The 19,578-nt window shown below is 40.0% G+C and overlaps 1 protein-coding gene across 2 annotated transcripts in view; it reads left to right on the forward strand.

Annotated features, from left to right (window-relative positions):
- The window catches only part of BMPR2 (bone morphogenetic protein receptor type 2), a gene marked incomplete at its 5' end in the record, with an annotated part of 91,124 nt that extends 82,464 nt beyond the window's left edge, over positions 1-8,660 (forward strand). Inside the window, 3 exons of one of the 2 annotated variants that reach the window (XM_080932692.1) lie at positions 2,348-2,520; positions 5,296-6,575; positions 8,205-8,660. In XM_080932692.1, coding sequence (XP_080788818.1) covers positions 2,348-2,520; positions 5,296-6,575; positions 8,205-8,455 — 1,704 coding nt within the window. In that variant the 3' untranslated portion in view covers positions 8,456-8,660. The remainder of the gene's footprint in view (positions 1-2,347; positions 2,521-5,295; positions 6,576-8,204) is intronic. The other variant, XM_080932693.1, reaches the window with a different exon arrangement.
- Between the last annotated feature and the right edge of the window lie 10,918 nt (positions 8,661-19,578).

The following is a 19,578-nucleotide window of genomic DNA, read 5'->3' on the forward strand; positions in this document are numbered from 1 at the left end:
GTAGCTCAGGTGGTAGATTGCCAGCGTACACATGATGCTGCATTAGAGGGCACCACTACACAGTCAGCACAGTGGCACACACACTTCAGAGGTGACACGGGGACTCAAAGTATGCTCGGTCACATGGTTACTGTGGTCTCATGTAGCCCTGTTTTCCCCAACCCCCAAAAAGAGATAGGAAATAGAAGCAAGAAATTCAGACTTGAAGTGTTAGGTGGTTCAATATTAGTTTAATGAGAATTCAAGGTCAAAGAAATATAAGGAAAGAAGTAATTTTAAAAGAAACACTGGAGAACTTCTGATTGAGGAAAGTTCTGAATTTTTAAACTGAAAAATCTATTCAATACCTAGGGGGGAGATGTGAAACATGCTAACATACATCCAAGTGAAATTTCTAAACTGCTATGGCAAAATAAGCCTTAACAGCTTTCAAACAAACAAACAGTGTTGTGGTTTGAATGAGGATTTTCCTCATGTACTTGAGTGCCAGATCCTGTTTGAGAAGGATTTAGAGGTGTGCCCTTGATGGAAGAGGTGTGTTGTCACGGAGGGTTTCAAACTTTGAAGTTTCAAAAGCCCACACCAGGCTCAGCCTCGCTTTCTCTGATAGATGCCTGTTGATCAGCATTAGCTTTCAGCTAATGCTTCAGCACTATGTCTGCCCACATGCCACCACGATCACCTTGTCATGATGATCTTGGGCTCACACTTTGTAACTTAAGAAAACTTGCTATTCTGTATTGCCATTGCTAAACCTGCCATCCTTAACCTATAGTATCGTTTTTGAAGTAGAGGAAATGTAGATATCAGAGTAAATGAAAGCTTTTTTTGCCTGTGTGTATGTGTGTGTGTGTGTGTGTGTGTGTGTGTGTGTGTGTGTGTGCTTGTGCATGCTATTCGTTGGTGTGAATATGTAATTACATGTATGTAGAAGCCTGAGTTTGACATTGAGTGTCTTCTATAATTCTTTACCCTATATTGAGGCAGGATCTGTGTTGGACCTGGGGATTGGTGCTCTGGCTAGTCTGGCTATCCACCTTGTCCAGGGATTTCTGTCTTTGCCTCCAACGGCTCTGGGGTTGCAGGGTTTGCCCACTCAGCTTTTGTGAGTCTGAGTATATAATCTTCAGACCTCATATTTGTGCTTCGTCTAGTAATCAATCTGTCCAGCCCCAGATAAAAACCCTTCATACTTAAAATTCAGAAATGGACTGGAGAGATGGCTCAGCAGTTAAGAACACTGACTGCTCTTTCAGAGGTCCTGAGTTCAGTTTCCAGCAACATCTGTAATGGCTCACAACCATCTGTAATGGGATCTGATGCCCTCTTCTGGCATGCAGGTGTACATGCAAATAGAGCACTCATAAAATAAACAAATCCAGAAACAAAACAAGTCTAAAGAGATTTCCTCTCTCCTTTCCGTGTGTGTGTGTGTGTGTGTGTGTGTGTGTGTGTGTGTGTGTGTGTGTGTGTGTGTGTACAGGTGTACAGAGAACAATTTGTGGAGTCACTTCTCTCCTTCTACTATTGTTTTGTTTTGTTTTTCAAGACAGGGTTTCTCTGTGTAGCCCTGGCTGTCCTTGAGTTCACTTTGTAGACCAGACTGCCCTCAAACTCAGAGATCCACTTCCTCTACCTCCCACTGTGTGTGTGTGTGCTCACGTGTGCATTTATATGAGAGTGTCAGAAACTAGAGTTAGAAACAGTTGTGAGCTGCCACATAGTTGCTGGGATTTGAGCCCAGGTACCCTTAAAAAGCAGTCTGTGTTCGTAACTGCTGAGCCGTCTCTCTAGCCCTCTCCTTTCATCTTTATTTGAATTACGTTACCCAGCCTGTACAGCAAGTGACTTTGCCCTCTGAGCTACCTCATGCTGGTCCTTAAAACTTCCTTTTGAAGTGTGACTAGTGGCTGCTGACGACAGGGTTGTGAATTAACAATAGCTGTGTAAATCCCAGGCCTTGAAGAAACACATCAACTTAGCGTAGGTGCTTGGTCCTCTGAGTAATTCTTCAAGGACATAAGTTAAAGCTTCATTCACTTACTACTCCTTTGCTTTTAGGAACCCCTTATTTTTTAACTCTTTTGGAAGAATATGTGTTGTAGAATATTAGTTTGGAGCCTAGCATGGTGGCACACATTTTAATCCCAGCACTGGGAGGCAGAGGCAGGAGGATTTCAGAGCCAGCCTAGTCTTCAGAGTACATTCTAGGTCAGCCAGGGTTACACAGAGAAACCTTGTTTAGAAACAAACCACACATAATACCTGATTTTCTTTGACATAGATTAAGAACCCGAATACAGTTTTTAGAAACAGCGTGTTGTCTGATGTCTGCTTTGTGCTGTAGGCGGTGAGGTCACTCAAGGAAACAATTGAAGACTGCTGGGACCAGGATGCAGAGGCGCGGCTCACTGCACAGTGCGCGGAAGAGAGAATGGCTGAGCTCATGATGATATGGGAGAGAAACAAGTCTGTGAGCCCCACGGTCAACCCAATGTCCACTGCTCTGCAGAACGAACGGTAAGGTCCTGAGGGGTTTGGCATCTTTCGTTATTTTTAGTGATGTGGACGTGGGAGCGGGGTGTGCAGATGAGTTAGGGAGAGACGAGAACCCCCACAGCTAGGAGTACAGCGGTTGTGAGCTCTGGTGCTCTGAACTGAGTCCAAGAAGAATGTCACTCTTAACCGCTGCACCATCTCTGTACCTTTTAATATTTCCATTCTTATTCTGAAAATATTTATTTGTTATGAATACAGGACAGAATAAGTATTTTTATATCAAAAGATACAGGAAAATTTAGTTTTTATTACCTGGTTGTAGTGGCATATACCATTAGCACTCAGATCTGAGTTCAAGGCCAGCCTGGTATACAGAGCAAGTTCCAGCATAGCCAGGCCTACACAGAGAAACGATGTCTTGAGAAAGTTAATTAATTAATTAGTCTTTATTACTGTTGTCTTTATGAGACATCTCATTTGTTAGAACTGTAATGAACTAGTAGTTGTGCCTGTCATTTCAGAGCTTGGGAGGTTGAGGTAAGAGGATTGCCACAAGGTCAAGGCCAGTTTACATGAACACCTTGCCTCAAAAGGAGAAAAGCTTGTAAATAGATCACCTATATTTCTTGGTTCTGTATTTGGGAGTAAAAATAGCAGCTTTATTACTTTACATAATAAATATTTATTTAAAAGTTTCAGACAGACACCCAGGAAAATATTACTAGGGACATATAGATAAAATTATACTTTTCTTGAATTTTTTCTATTTTCTATTCTCCTTTGTAAGAACAATTTGTATTGTGTGTGGTTTACACTACTAATAAATAGCTAGAATGGGCTTCAGCTATATGCCATGCTTATCACAAACCAAGGAGAATAGAGACCAGCTGTTAAATAGAATTAGGAAAGTCTTCTGCTTCCCTCTTCATTCTGTATCTCTCCTGCCCGATAGTCTGTAAACACTGCAATTTTTTCATCTGTCCAGATGCAGCTGAAGTGGTTGAGAGCCCCTGGTGCTCTTGCAGAGAACCCTGGTTCAGTTCTACATGAGCCAGCACATATCTACATGGTGGATCCTAACATTGTGTAACTCTGGTTCCGAGAGTCCAGCTCCCTATTCTAACCTCTGTGGGCACCACATAGGCACACAGTGCACAAATATATCTGCAGGCAAATATTTATATACATAAAATAATCTTAAAGGGTTAGCTGGAGCTTTTACTTGAAATACTTGGTAATTTTCTTGAATGATAAGAAAAAAAAATCTAGGTCTCTCCTTTCCTTTGTCTTTTCCCTCCTTCCCTTGTGTGCTCACCTCTACTTGGAAAGTCCTCTCACCTATAGTCTCTTGTAAGTTTCCTTAAGTAATAGTTCATCCAGTAGGTATTTGCACTGTAGGCTTTATTTTACTGAGCCTTAACTTCTCTGTATCTCCTTAGCTTTCCTTTTCATGGTTGTACAACACTTTCTTAATAGTGTATTCATTATTTGATGATGTTATTAATTGTCATTCCCTGTAATACAGCAATCTTCTTTAGTAGAACCTAATTTTCTACAGCTGATAAGTCTCTTCTGTAATACTTTTATCTGATGCTTTCATCTGTTAATGTCTCAGTACCTTGGTCATCTCAGTGAAGGCTGTCCCTAATGTTTTCTGTAATGAGGTTTTAAGTAACTATAGAATAGTTAATAAATGAAAGAATAATTGTAGGCAGTCCAGAGCTGTCATGCCCAGGAGGGCTGACGCTGGCCGTGACTCTCAGGAGCTAAAGAACTGTCCTGAATCTTGGCTCTCTGAGTGTCATATCCACCTCATGTCCTTATGTGCACCGTACACGGACAGGGGCTTCCTGTGAATATGCTGCAGTGTTCATCTTAAATGAGTATGTTTTGGAAAAATGTACAAATTCTATATTCTTATTATTGCTCGGTCATTTGAACCTAGTCCTTAACATATTTGTTGATTATATAATATTGGATCTAGGATTAAAGAAATACAAAATAAATACATCCATGTTTTTCTAGTTTCAAAACTACTTGTACAAATATATACTTCATTAAAAGTGTATTGTTCTTTGTTGATGTTATAAAATTATAGGTGAGATTTTTTTAAATTAATTATTGTGTATGTATATATATATATATATATATATATATATATTTTTTTTTTTTTTTTTTTTAACATTCTGTTCCAAGGCTAGAAGATGGCATTGGATCTCCAGAGACTGGAGTTATAGGCATTTGTGAGCTGTCATGTGGATGCTAGACATCAAAGGGTCGCTAAGCCACTTAACACTGAGTCATTCCTCCAGCCCCAAAGTTAACTCTTGTAAACCAAAATAATAAGCACCCATAAAAATTTTATCTGGAACCATATAGATTTTCACATAATCTTATAGAGTGCATTAAAAAAAAAAAAACTTACAATGTTTGAATTTACCAAGCTGTTAACAGGTACCAGGATTTTGATTTAATCTCTTAAATATGAGTTTAGAATAAGTAGAACTAGTGATATGGTTTGGTGGTTGCCGTGCTTGCCACCAAGTGCTTGCCACCAAGCCTGACAGTCTGAGTTTGATTCCTGAGACCCACATGTTGGAAAAGAACCACCTCCCACAAGTAGCCCTCTGACCTCCGAGCGTGCCCAGAATATGTCAGATAAATAAGTGCAATAAAAAGCATGTAAAGCATAAAATAAAAAGCAGTGAGGCTTTGGACTCAGTGGTGTTCGCTTGGAATAGACAGTTTGTTGTATGTTTGCATTTTCAATGCCATATGTTTTTCTCTCTCTTCAAGCAACCTGTCACATAACAGGCGTGTGCCAAAACTCGGGCCTTACCCGGATTACTCCTCTTCCTCGTATATTGAAGACTCCATCCATCACACTGACAGCATTGTGAAGAATATTTCCTCTGAGCATTCGATGTCCAGCACACCGTTGACAATAGGAGAAAAGAACCGAAACTCGATTAATTATGAGCGACAACAAGCACAAGCTCGAATCCCTAGCCCAGAAACGAGCGTCACAAGCATGTCCACAAACACAACCACCACAAATACCACCGGCCTCACTCCAAGTACGGGCATGACCACTATATCCGAGATGCCATACCCAGATGAGACGCATTTGCATGCCACAAATGTTGCACAGTCAGTCGGGCCAACCCCCGTCTGCTTACAGCTGACAGAGGAAGACTTGGAGACTAATAAGCTAGACCCAAAAGAAGTTGATAAGAACCTCAAGGAAAGCTCTGATGAGAATCTCATGGAGCATTCTCTGAAGCAGTTCAGTGGGCCAGACCCACTGAGCAGTACCAGTTCTAGCTTGCTTTATCCGCTCATAAAGCTTGCGGTGGAAGTGACTGGACAACAGGACTTCACACAGGCTGCAAATGGGCAAGCATGTTTGATTCCTGATGTTCCACCTGCTCAGATCTATCCTCTTCCTAAGCAACAGAACCTTCCTAAGAGACCCACTAGTTTGCCTTTGAACACCAAAAATTCAACAAAAGAACCCCGGCTAAAATTTGGCAACAAGCACAAATCAAACTTGAAACAAGTAGAAACTGGAGTTGCCAAGATGAATACGATCAATGCAGCAGAGCCTCATGTGGTGACAGTAACTATGAATGGTGTGGCAGGTAGAGGCCACAGTGTCCACTCCCATGCTGCCACAGCCCAGTATGCCAATGGGGCGGTGCCATCTGGCCAGGCAGCCAGCACAGTGGCACATAGGGCCCAAGAAATGCTGCAGAATCAATTTATTGGTGAGGATACCAGGCTGAATATCAATTCGAGTCCTGATGAGCACGAACCTTTACTGAGACGAGAGCAACAGGCTGGCCATGATGAAGGGGTTCTGGATCGTTTGGTAGACAGGAGGGAACGGCCGTTAGAAGGTGGCCGAACTAATTCCAATAACAACAACAGCAATCCATGTTCAGAACAAGATGTCCTTACACAAGGTGTCACAAGCACAGCTGCAGACCCTGGGCCATCAAAGCCCAGAAGAGCACAGAGGCCCAATTCTCTGGATCTTTCAGCCACAAATATCCTGGATGGCAGCAGTATACAGGGTAAGTAGAGAGGGCTGTGCGGTGTCCTTAGGGACAGTTAAATAAAATAGAATCCTGTTGGTTCGCCACTACTGACTCTTTACCTTTACTACTTCCAAAGTGACAATTAAATTATTGTAAAGGGCATGGGGTTTGTTTTCTCCTCCCTCCCCCTTTTCTTTTTGGTCAATGACAATTTAAAAAGCTAGTATCGAGGGCAGAAAAATTACCAATGTAATCTGTGTTTTGCTTGATGGCTTCTCCGTGTGTGGTTTACACATTTGCTGTGACAGATGAAATTAAGTCAGTATTCAGTAGTTTCAGGGTACAAGCAATGACATCTTACGTTTACTTCTGAAACATTTGCTATACATGTTAATACTTTAAATCTATATTTAGTTTTTAACTTTAAGTCTTTACACACTCACTAACTCTCTCTCTTTCTCTGTGTGTGTGTGTGTGAGAGAGAGAGAGAGAGAGAGAGAGAGAGAGAGAGAGAGAGAGAGAGAGAGAGAGAGAGAAGGGGCCTCTATGTAAGCCTCTGGCTGGCCTGAAACTTGCTATATAAACCAGGCTGGTCTTAAACCCACAGAATGCTGAGATTAGGAGTGTGTCAACACACCCAGGTCTTAGTAAATTTCAGATGTCAAAGGGCTTCTTTTATGTGGTTTATGCTTTCTTAAACTAAAGAGTCGGCTGAAAGGTCTCAGAAGAGCAAATATCTACCCCTTGCCTGGAAGTGTAGCTCATAGGTAACACACCTGCCTGTAATACACAAGGACCAGGTTTTGGTCTCCAGAACCACAAAGAAAGAAACCCTGACCCTTGGCTTAAGTGGTTATATTACAAGCTGGTTGACACACCCTTTTTGCTTCTGTCTCCATAAAGCCATTTGTCAAGTATGAAAACAGAATTAATGGAAAAATGGTCATCCCTCCAAAACTGTTATATGTTAGAGGCCTTATGATTTCATCTCCTTTGGACATTTTCTGTTTTGCTTTGTTTTTTTGGGACAAGGACTCATTTTGTAACTCATTATGGCCAAAGGCTGGACTTGAATTCAGTATCTTTCTCCTTTAGATTTCTAGGAACTTGGATTGCAGGAGTACATTACCCACCCACGGCAGCCCTGCTGTCAGCGTTAAGTCAGGTTCTACCTGTCTTTAGAGAGTTGGAGCAAAAAGAATTAGAGAATACAATTAAGATTTTGAATTTTCTCAGTTCTTGTGAGTTTTAATTAAAACTCACAATTTTTTAGATAAGACTCAAAACTGAGTTGGTTGAATTCTGCCTAGTACCATCACATGTTCAAGAACTGTGCTTCATTGGTTCTGTGCTGGTTTGGCCTGTGTGTGACCTGTTCAGCCCCTTGGTCTCCATGCAGTTTAGCTTTGTTTGGTTTTGGTGATGGTGTCTTGTGCCACTCAGGCAGGCTCTGAGCAGTAGCCGTGTGGTGAAGGACCTTGACCCTCTGCTCCTCCTGCTTCTGCCTCCAAGCTGCTGGGACTGCCATAAGCACCAGGCCTGAGGCTCCTGTGGTACTGGGACGGAGCTCAGGGCCCTTTGCATTTCTAGGCAAGCACTCCATCGGCTGTACTGTACACACTTTAAATATTTTTCTTTACACAGATTATTTCCTTTTGTTTCCAGTAGGCGAGTCAACGCAAGATGGCAAATCAGGATCAGGCGAAAAGATCAAGAGACGTGTGAAAACTCCATACTCTCTTAAGCGGTGGCGCCCATCCACCTGGGTCATCTCCACCGAGCCACTGGACTGCGAGGTCAACAACAACGGCAGTAACAGGGCAGTCCACTCTAAATCTAGCACTGCTGTGTACCTCGCAGACGGAGGCCCTGCCACAACCATGGTGTCTAAAGATATAGGAATGAATTGTCTGTGAGATGCTCTCAAGCTTATGGAGGGAGATTATTTTTTTGCATCATTTAAACATGCAGAAGATGTTAAAACAAAACTGCTTTAACCTCCTGTCAGCACCCCTTCCCACCCCTGCAGCAAGGACTTGCTTTAAATAGATTTCAGCTATGCAGAAAATTTTAGCTTATGCTTCCATATTTTTAATTTTGTTTTTTAAGTTTTGCACTTTTGTTTAGTCTTGCTAAAGTTATATTTGTCTGTTATGACCACATTTTATGTGTGCTTATCAAAAGTGGTCTCAAAATATTTTTTTAAGAAAAAAGCAAAAACAGTGTATTGCTGATAATCAGTTGGACCATTTTCTAAAGGTCATTAAAACAGAAGCAAATTAAGACAGGTTTGACTGCAGTGGTGTCTGGTATGTTTTATTTCTGGGCACAAGCTAGTTAATGTGTTTTTGACCATAATCTGTTGGACATTCTTTTCTCTTGTATTTTATTTGGATGTGCAATAGTCTATAGACCATAAAAGGCTTTCTTATCTGCTCTCTTCCTAGCAGGGCACACATTCTTCCGTTGTTGAAACATTTCCCTGTTCTTCAGTAATATGATCATTCTCTAGCTTCTCCTGATGGAGATGCATAGACACTGTCCAAAGGGCTTCACAAAGGACTTAACAAACCTTTTTTGAAATGCCATTTTCTTCTAACCTTCCAAATGCTAAGTGTTTCCTTCCTGGCATTTTTTAATAAGCATATCTGGTTCTGATTTTGGAAGTTCATAAGAGAGCATAGAACAAAACAGAAGAAAGCAAATATTAGCCTTTTCCATTTTATTTTTCTATGTATATGTTCATGTGTGTATTCATTATTTAAGAAATATTCTTTATCAGAAAATGTATAGAGCTAAACCTACATGGGATTTTTAAGTAAGTAGCTGGGCAAAGTGATTATAGTGTAGTAACTTTCATTTTCTGACCATCACAAATTAAATTACATTTTTCTATTTATAATAACTTCAGAAGTAAGTGATAGTTGATTTGAATCTATAGTACAGTTCCGTGTTTCCCAACATAACCTGACAGTTCCATGTGAAAAAATGATTCCTTCTTCCATGACCCAAAACACTGTGGAAAGCTCCAATCAGCACGGCAGACCCCTGTGGAAGAAAGGCTTGCTGCCAAAGCGTTGAGCAGGCTCATATTTCCCTCTGTCTTTCTCTCACTTCATTTCTTCACTAATCCTGTTTCTGTAGTTTCTCCTTTTGCCAGTTTTACATGTTCTTTGATTGTGAGCAGCATTCACTGTGTCTGGTTTAGTAGAGCATCCTTCTGGTGATGATGTGCCGTGACGTTGCTGTCACATTGCTCTTGCTTTCTTTGTCACTAATGCTCTCTGAAACAACAATCTCTGTGTCTTTTAATAAAGCACTTTCTGTCAAGAATTTAGGGATTTTCTTCTAAACATTGCTTCCTGTCAGTTTGCAGACAAATTGTTCTCATGGTTTTTCAGATTCTCAGAATCCTTAATATCCATTATCTGATTATGTTTTCAATTTTAGCAGGGAGAGAAAAAGTTAAGTGCAAATCTCCAAATTCCTGATTTGGGTCCTTCTGTCCTGAACACCATTTTCTCGTTGGTTTAACTCATGCCCGACCTTCCTTCACTTGCTGTCTGCTGAGCTTTGGTGTGACAGCATTTTCCATTCATTCAGCTGGAGCGCTGGTTAGAGCTCTCAGTTCTTAGGGTTAAGATTATCTTACTTGTGCCCAGGATTCCTTTCTGACTTTTGTGTTTCATTGGCCCCTCTTGTGGCTCAGAGTCTTAATATATATTTTTGTCTCCTGGCATATAGTTGTTTTTTTTGTTTTGTTTTGTTTTGTTTCTAGTTAGTTATCGCCCTTTTTCTATGTAACAAATAATTTGTATCTTTCACTGATTTCTTTTGTCTAAAAGGCTTTCAAATGCATTTCAGAATTATTATTTTTCAATTGTAGGACAACTTTAAATCAAAATAAGTTATATTCCTTCCATTCCCAATTTGAAACATTAAGAATAAATGACTCTTTGAGGTCCAGCTGATCTTTTCCTGTCAGAAAAATTGTCTTACATTCTGACACAGTTTATATTAGGGCCAGTCAGTTGTGAAATTTTCAAGTCTTTAATGTTTAATAATAGAATGCTTTAAAAATTAATATGCCAGATAAAAGAAATCTCTATAGTTTCCCATCTCGTGCAAATATACTTAAAACAAACAATCTTGAAGAATAGGAAAGGTAACATAGGTCATTTTAATAAGATTCAAACCTATAATACACAGCATACAGAAATCCCTTTAATAACTCAAATTACAAGGTATATTTGTTTAATCTGATTCTTGAAGCTGAAATGGAAGTTACCACAAAATTTCACACACAAAAATTAATTATAGGCCTTTTGAAAAAAGTTATTGAACTTAAGAAGATTTCTCTGGACAGTTATGTGATCTTAAAGCATCGTAATGGGACCTCAGAGTCTGATGTTAGTTCCCTTAAGAAAGCACTAGCTGTGGGCTGGAGAGACGACATAACAGAAGCAGTGCTTCCTGCGCTTGCGGAGGACCCACATTCAGTTCCCCAGCTACGTGCCAGCCCACAGCTTCCACAGAATCCAGTTTTTGCCCTCCACTGACATGCACATAACACCTCATCCCACCCCAACACTTACATACACAGAATTATAAATGACAAAAGTAAATCTTAAAATACTAGTTATATACCAGAGCTAAATAATGGAAAGAACTTGATTTGAATTATGTATAGAATAAAATTATTTAAAAATCTTAACTAATTTAAATGTATAATTTAAAAATCACCGCTACTATTGAAGTTTGTAAAGATATGCTGAAAACTGGCATTACATACACTTCTTTTTTCATCCTCAGAGCAACCATATTATAATTGATATTCATATTTTACAAATGAGGAAATAAAAATTAAGAGAAAAAATTATCTAAGTTTCATAGCCAGACACACCTGGGATTTTACCCTGTGTCTGTCTCTCCGAGTGTCTTTTATGCACAACACACGGTCTCCATTCTTTATGAACTGATGTGCAGTGTACTGACATGTACTCCATCAGACATGTGGTTTGTGTGTAAGCCAAACCAGGTTCCTTAATGATCTTAGGTCAGGGAAACAAAGGTTCATAATCACTATTGCTTAAAAACAATTTCTAATTCAGTACAAAATTCAACCTACATCTTAACAGATGTTTTACCTGTCTTCTAATGGTTTTACATTGCAGAATGACACGTAAAGTAATTGCTAAGAGAAAGGGAGCCAAGGAGCAGGGGCTTCCTAAAGGGATCCCGTACCTCACTTGGAAAAGAGAGTTTCATGTAAATTTGCAGTCTTCTCAGTCCTTTGACTCCATCGTTAAAACTTAAGCTTTACCAATGTCAGAAAATGGTTAATCTAAAGAACGACATAATCGTTGGAAAGAATAGAAGGTTAATGCTCTTTATAAAGCAGGCGCGTGTAGCTTCTGTACGTGTGTGTATTTGTTCCAGAACCTGTGTGTTGGTTCCGAATGAGAACATAAGGAACACTCAAGTCAGTGGGAAATACAAATTTTATTTAAAATATTTCCAAGTTTGACTTCTGAATCCCAAAGCAACACCTGATATGATACAGCTATCACACTGCACATTTATCCTGTTAGTCATTTAAAATAGAAAATCAATAAACATTGGTTTCCTCTTATCCTGTTTATGGACATAAATATTTCATTGGGAATCACTTTTAGAATTTAATGTTATATCACATTTTATAAACCTATGTTGAGCTTAGTACCAATCATGCATATGCTATTACATGACTATCTACAGATTTTTGAAAATGTATAATTACCTTATATCCTTACATCCTTAAAAGATTCTGCACACATTCTAATTTTACTGTTCTAGACCAGTCATTCTAAGAAGTGTGTAACACCCCCTCATAGGCCCTAGGAGTCTCTTTTAGGCTATGATAATTTTAAATATTCACACCCTTGACTAGCAGTGGGTTGTGGTGTATTTTGTTTTGTTTTGAACTTTTTTTTTAGATTATGAACTATGCAAACTTTATCCAAAAACTACCTTATATGATTCCTTCCTAACTGGGTTTATTGATTCTATCAGTCTATCCGGTTATTTCTGAGCTACTTAACAAAGGTTATTATCAAAAAAGGCTTTTCTATAAGTGTCCACATTAACACAGAGGAAACCTCCATGTGCCCAAAGAGGTGGTAATACCCACCTGTTCCTCTCTTAACCTCTCTCGTGGCTTATAGCACCTGTCTCTCCACTATTTGACTTGTAGCCATGTCAGGAAAGCTTTCTTCTTACCTGTTCTGTTTGACTTAAGTTCTGTTTCTCTTGCCTAGCAGGGAAAAGAGAATAGACAGCCTTTCTCTCCCTCTTCAGTCAGCTTCCATTCATCTGATAACATTGTTCCACTTCCCTGAGGGGTTTTTCCTTCTCAGATCTATTTTAACTACTTTATTTATATTTAAAATCACTAAGTCTATGTTACATTCAAATTAATTACTCTAGTCAATTTATAGCACAGTAGTTTGATAGAATTGAGAATAAAGATGTTACCATTAGATTTAATCATCAGACCACCTGAAAATCAGCACCTATTTTTTTGTATTATCTAACATTTTTCTATTAAAGTATGTTTTATGATTTTTACCTGTACAGATATATCTAAAAAGCCATGCATACATAATTGTGTATCTTTTTTTTCCATTAAACTCTTAACCTATGTTACAGTATAATATTAGTATTATATGTTTGGGTATTATGATTGAGCCACAACAAATATACATTTTTCTTTATCAAATACTGTATTAAACACTAAATGCAAAACTAATTTTCAAAAGCAGACCCTACAGAAATCAGGTATTTATGGATTTTTTGTATTTTTGTAGACCACTTTTGAAATGCTTGTTATTGTTTTTGCAGCAGGGACTGGACTACACCAATTTTCATTTTAACTTTTAAGTGATTAAAGCTAGGTGTTTGCATAGAAAGGAAGTCCTTAAAAATTTATCCCATGGTATATACATTTTGAGAAGCTATACTTTATGTTAAGATTATGCCCCCAAATAAATCTATTGAGTCTTTTTAAAATTTTCAATTTTGTTATTACTGATGTTTGTGGTGTTTCTAATGAGCATTGTAAACACACTCATTCACTTGTAAAATGTAGTTTGCAGCCCACGTTAAAATCTGGAGGAGAAAGAACCGTAAGAACTATTGCTTCATTAGGATGTCTAGTTTGTAACTAAATTGAAAAAGAAAATTGACTGTACTTGAATTTGCAACCTGATTGTTCGTTCTTTTTAAAATGCTTCCCCCCCCCCATTTAATTTGTATATTAAATTCCAGAAATATCTTCATGGTTTGGAATCACTTTTAGACATAGTATTACTTGAAAACTCAGGGCCCCTTTCAACTGTTTGTACACTGAAAGAGTTCAGTTGCTAACAAACAAGAGATTAGATCTAGTTGAATATTTTAAAGTGTTTGTTGCATAGTAATGTTTCATCACATTATTTGACTTAATTCACATCAACAGGATGTTTGATTTCATTAATCATAAACTTGCCCAGTTCTGTAATTACTGTATAGAAGGAATGACTCAACTAATTGGCCACATGTTACAGCAGATTTAAGCCGTGGAGCTGAAGCACTGGCTTCAACTTGGTTCTGTGGAGATACATGATGGGGCAAATGTTTCATTCTGTTTTGTTTTTTTAATAGCCAGATTAGGAAAGGTAATTCTGAGATAGAATTTTCTTATGGGATAATTAGTATTATAAGACTTTCTAAAAGTGAGCTGGTGGCTCTAGCTTTGACAACTTGATGTCTTTGAGAAGGTGAGCTATGGTGACCAGTTTTTCACATTGTCAGAGTCAAATAGTTGTTCTCTGAGTTGACAAACTCAAGTTCTAATTGGTCCGCTGTATATTTAAATCTTAGTGAGTTTTTGTAATCAGCCTCGTCTCAGGCTTCCTACCTTGTTATCCGTCTTAAGCATATAAAAGAAACATTTGTAAAGACGTATAAAAAAACTAATGACTAAAAAATGCAATTCAAAGCAATTAGGTTTAAATTTAATATTGAGTTGCTTTACTTCTGTGGCTTTTTTTCCTGGTAACATTTATTTATTTAAGCAATATTGTATGCCTTGTCTTTATTTCTATAGAGATTGTATTGTATGTGTTTGTGTAAGCTGGAATCATCCTTAATTTTCTGTTGCTAATTTTTCAAATGAATTTTCATGGATAACTGTACAATACACTAACTCTTAGGGTGTTATAGTTGAAACATGGAGATGTATAGCTGCCATGCTTTCTCTAAATGGACAGGAGAAACACAAGCTGCCGAGTATTCGTTTCTGAGGATGCTTTTTAGGAGAAAGGCTGGCAGTACTGCACTTCCTCAGAACCCTCTTTCCTGTTAACGGGTATCTTTTGTTGGTGTGTTTTGCTCTTACATTACAGATAGAATATCGTGTGTGAGTTTATGAGTAATTACTTTCAGTTATTTTGCTTTTGTATAAGCCATCTGAGACCTTGCTATGCTGTCTAAGTTGTGTGAAGGCGCAGTGTGAGTATGAAATAAAGCAGATCACTTTCTTTTTGTAATATTATCCATGGATGCCACTATGAACGCTGACATTAAGCCACTAAAGAGTTTTTCTATGAATAAGTGTAAGTAAATGCTTTGATATATATAAACCTAAATAAAAAGATTGTATTGAGACAGAGACATTGGCAAAGGCAGTTTAAGGCAGTTCTTTAGGTTTAAAAGGCTTGCTGTAAAATGGTGCATTATTCCATTTATTAAAGATCATATTAATGACAACAGGAAGTGTATTTTTTATTTTATGAAGTCTCCAGAAATTGTTACTGCTAATACGATATTGTAGAGACTTTGCAATAGAGTCAGTACATGCCGTCTCCAACAAGACTTTTATAACTTACTGTGATAATCTTACAAAAGGCCAACAGCAATTAGAACACTAGCTGCTGCTTACAGTACACCCACCAAACACCAGGGCTTACTCTACACACAGTTGACAGTGTTCACTGCTGCCTTACAAACTTGTTCTCTGTCTTTTATAAGGGAAGAAATAGAAGGTCAGGAACTTCAAATACTTTCTTCAAGCCACAGAGCCAGTAAGTGATTAATAAGATCCCGGTAATGTATTGCATACTGTTCTGTGAACTACAGCTTTTAAGCTTTTCTTGTGGCGAGAAAAACGCATAAACAAAGATAAAATGTACTCAGCGGTTACTGGCCAAGGCCAATTTGAAGTGACTGGAGGGTCCCCGAGCTGCTGGGGCTCACCTTCGGCTCACCGATACTGGTGGGGTGCTTTAGGTGCTGAGTGATGTTTTTGGTTAGATCCTTGTGTTTTTGGAAACCTGTTCTTCTCCTACAGTGTCTTCCTGCGTTGCCCTGCTGCCTCCAGAGTCGCTGGTTCTGCAAGCTTCTACCATAACAGCTTGAACAGTTGCTTAAATAGAACGTGTGTTTGAGGGTTGTCTGTGTGGATGAATTCACTGTGTTGGCTAGGCATTCTGCAGTGAGTACCGCCTTTATGAGTACACAGGACAAGCGTGTTAGGGTGTGCTTTGACCCAGCCACTGCCAGGTGCTGAAGAAACAAACAGGGCCTGCTCCCACAAGTTCTGTTGTCATCCTAAGTGACGTTTTGACTCTGGTCTGATACATGTGTTAACCGGGCACTACTGCAGTTCTCTGCAGAGCCTTCTGTGTGTCACCTAACATTTCCTTAGAGGAAATGTGGTAACTTAGAAAAGGCATGTAAGCATGACACACTTTGAACCTTTTTAAACATTTCTTATGTATTTTTATTTTATGTGCACTGGTGTTTCACTTGCATGTGTGTCTGTGTGAGGGTGTTGAATCCTCTGGAACTGGAGTTAGAGACAGTTGTGAGCTCCAGATGGGTGCTGGGAACTGAACTTGGGTCCTGTGGACGAGCAGCCAGTGCTCAGAACTGCTGAGCCACCTCTCAACCCCTCCCCCTCAAACTCTTTAAAAAACATCTATTTATTTATTCATTCATTATATAAGTACACTGTCACCATCTTCAGACACACCAGAAGAGGGCATCAGATCTCATTACAGATGGTTGTGAACCACCATGTGGTTGCTGGGATTTGAACCCAGGACCTCTGGAAGAGCAGTCAGTGCTCTTAACAGCTGAGCCATCTCTCCAGCTGCCCTCCCCTCCCCAACAAAAACCTTTTAATGACCTACCAAAAGTAAAATTATTTTCATTTGTGCCTATCTGGTCTGTCTCCCCAATTCATACTCCTCTCTGCAAAGAGCTACCTTCTGCCCGTGATTAATCTTTTTGCTCTATAATGTTTTTTTAGATTAAAGACCAAATCCTACTTTCATTTTATTGGTATAATTTATTTTTCAAAATTGAAAAGACGAACTGAGAGATAACAGAAGGTATGATATTACAGCTCCTGCAGGAGAGAACTCACAGTGGTGTTGACTTTCTCTAGGGAGTCACGAGGAGTGCCTGCTTTCACTGACCATGTGCAGCCTGGGAAACCAGTGAATTCATTGGCATTGCACATGCAGGAGTATGGGGGGCTCATAAGCCAAAGACATCTAGGGAGAGCTACATTACACTGGAGAGCCCTCAGTTACCTTAGACTACCCCCAGAGGGAGGCAAGAGGGAGTGGTGAGTGGGATCCCAGCCTTCCTCAGTGAACTATAGCAGCATCTACCGTAGACTTCCAGACATTGCCAGAGACTTGGCTATCAACGTGCCGCTTTATTTATTCATTGCCGTGACGGAAGAAATGAAGGTCACCATAAACTCTGCTTCCTGCTGTGCTAGGTCACAAGAGGAAGAGAAGACTACATACCACAGCAACAAAAAACAGTTACATCCAAACAAGGAGAAAACGAAAACACCCAAATAATGGGTAAACTATGTTCTCAGAGTGTGTTTGAAAACCCAGGAAGATGTCAGCTGCAGAAACGTTATTGGAAAGAAGCGGTGAATGCAGGGTGCTTGGAGCCGTAGCTGTAAGGAGAAGACACTGTGAACGAAGCAGCGTGTTGAGTAAATGCACACTTTTGACCAGTTTCATGTTTAGATACATTTTAATAGGAGATAAGGAGAAAAGCCTTTCTGAGGAAGAAAGAGGCTGTTGTTTGGAGCACTATATAGGAATTTGGACTAACAGGAATATAAAGCAGATCAGAAAAGATGACATTTCTGGAGGCTTGAGGAACTGCAAGTGGAGTTAACATTAGGACCACCGGGCTCCTTTAAAAGAGCACTTAAGAAAAACATGGAAGCCTGGCAGTGGTGGTGCACCCCTTTAATCCCAGCACTTGGGAGGCAAAGGCAGGCCTATCTCTTGAGTTTGAGGCCAGCCTGGTCTACAGAGCTAGTTGGAGGACAGCTGGGGGCGGGGGGGTAGTCAAACCCTGTCTGCAAAGTAAAGCAAAAAGGGGGGCTAGAAAGGTCGGCTCGGTGTTTGAGAAAAACCTTTTGAGAATATACATTGCTGTTGCAGAAAAACCAAATTGGGTTCCTAGCACCACATCAGGTAGTTCACAGGTGCCTGAAACTCCAGCTCCAGAGGATCTGAAGCCTCTGGCCTCCGGGGGCACCTGCACACGTACATTCCCACACCAGTGGGTATGTATTACACAACTACCAATAATAATAAATTCAACCCCAGCACTCAGTAGGCAGAGACAAGGACATCTTTGATTTTGAGGTCAGCCTGGTTTAGGAGTTCTGGGGCTACACAGAGAAACCTTGTGTCCAGAAAATAAAACAATTGAAGACACCTAACATTAACTTCTGGCTTAAACACACATCAAAAAGTAGGATTGAGTACATGAAATGGAGGGACAGAGACGGAATAAGAGATGCTGACAAAGCTGTTCCAGAAGGGTTAACATGCAAGTCTGGACTCAGCCCAGCGTCCGCGAAATCAGCAAGTGCCAAAGCAGCCAACAGTGGAAAGAAGGGATGAGAGGAAGGGAGCCTGGGGAGTCGTGTGGACAAGCACGGGCAGAAGGCGATGAGAGCCTACACGGAGGTGAGTCAGAGATGAAGGGAGGCAGGCGCACACCAAGTCAGACGCTGGTCAGGCAAGGGAACGATTGTCCCTCACAGAGGTAAGAAGATCCTCTGAATGGTCGGGTGACAGCACCTTTAGAAGTTCGGGTGTGCTTTATCCTGTTAATAAACCATGTTCAAATGTTTGGTTCCAAGCACAGAGGTGGTCCCTGTTCACCTGTTATTTCTGTACAAACACTTCCATAATGAAAGTCAGTTTGTTTGAGAAGGTCCGTTATTCTTAGATGATAACCCTGATAGCTTAGCTTGTCTCTCTAGTACGTTAAGACTGGGGAAGGGCGGCTCCATTCATGCCCTGTTTAAAAAAATAAAAATACAGAACAGCCTTAAATCAAGAATGGTACCACATGACAACAACCTCAACCCTCAGGATTCTGAAATAGGACTGTCAAAAATTCAAGGCCAAAGCAGGGATGGCTCGGCGGTTAAGAGCACTGGCTGTTCTTCCTGTGGAGCTCAGTTCAATTCCCAGCACCCACATGCAGCTCACAACTGTCTGCAACTCCAGTTCCAGGGACTCTGACACCCTCACCCAGACATATGGGCAAAACACCAATGCATATAAAACAATAAATTATAAAAAAAATCAAGGCCAGAAGCCAGGGATACATGGCAAAACTCAAAAAACTAAACCAAAATAACCAGGTGGTAACAGGTCAGTCCTAGCCTGACCGTCAAAAGGGAGCTGTTGTGCAAACCTCGTGACTTGTGTTTGATCCTCAGATTCCATGGTAGGAAAGGAAAGACTCCTGGAGTTGACCTCCAATGTCTCCCATACACACTGTCTTGTGAACCACCACCACCATCTTTTTTTATTTGAAAGTTGGTCAGATGGCATCTTAAAAAGAGCAGCAAAGCTTGGCATCCGTGTCTCTGTGGTAGAGGAGCCCTTTGTGTCCTGGAGACCAAGACAAAGTTGCCCTGAAGTGGAGATAGTATCATCCAGCTTCCCACCCTGACTTCTCT

The sequence above is a fragment of the Micromys minutus genome (genome assembly GCF_963924665.1).
Source record: "Micromys minutus genome assembly, chromosome: 19".
In the NCBI taxonomy this organism is placed as follows: Eukaryota; Metazoa; Chordata; class Mammalia; order Rodentia; family Muridae; genus Micromys; species Micromys minutus.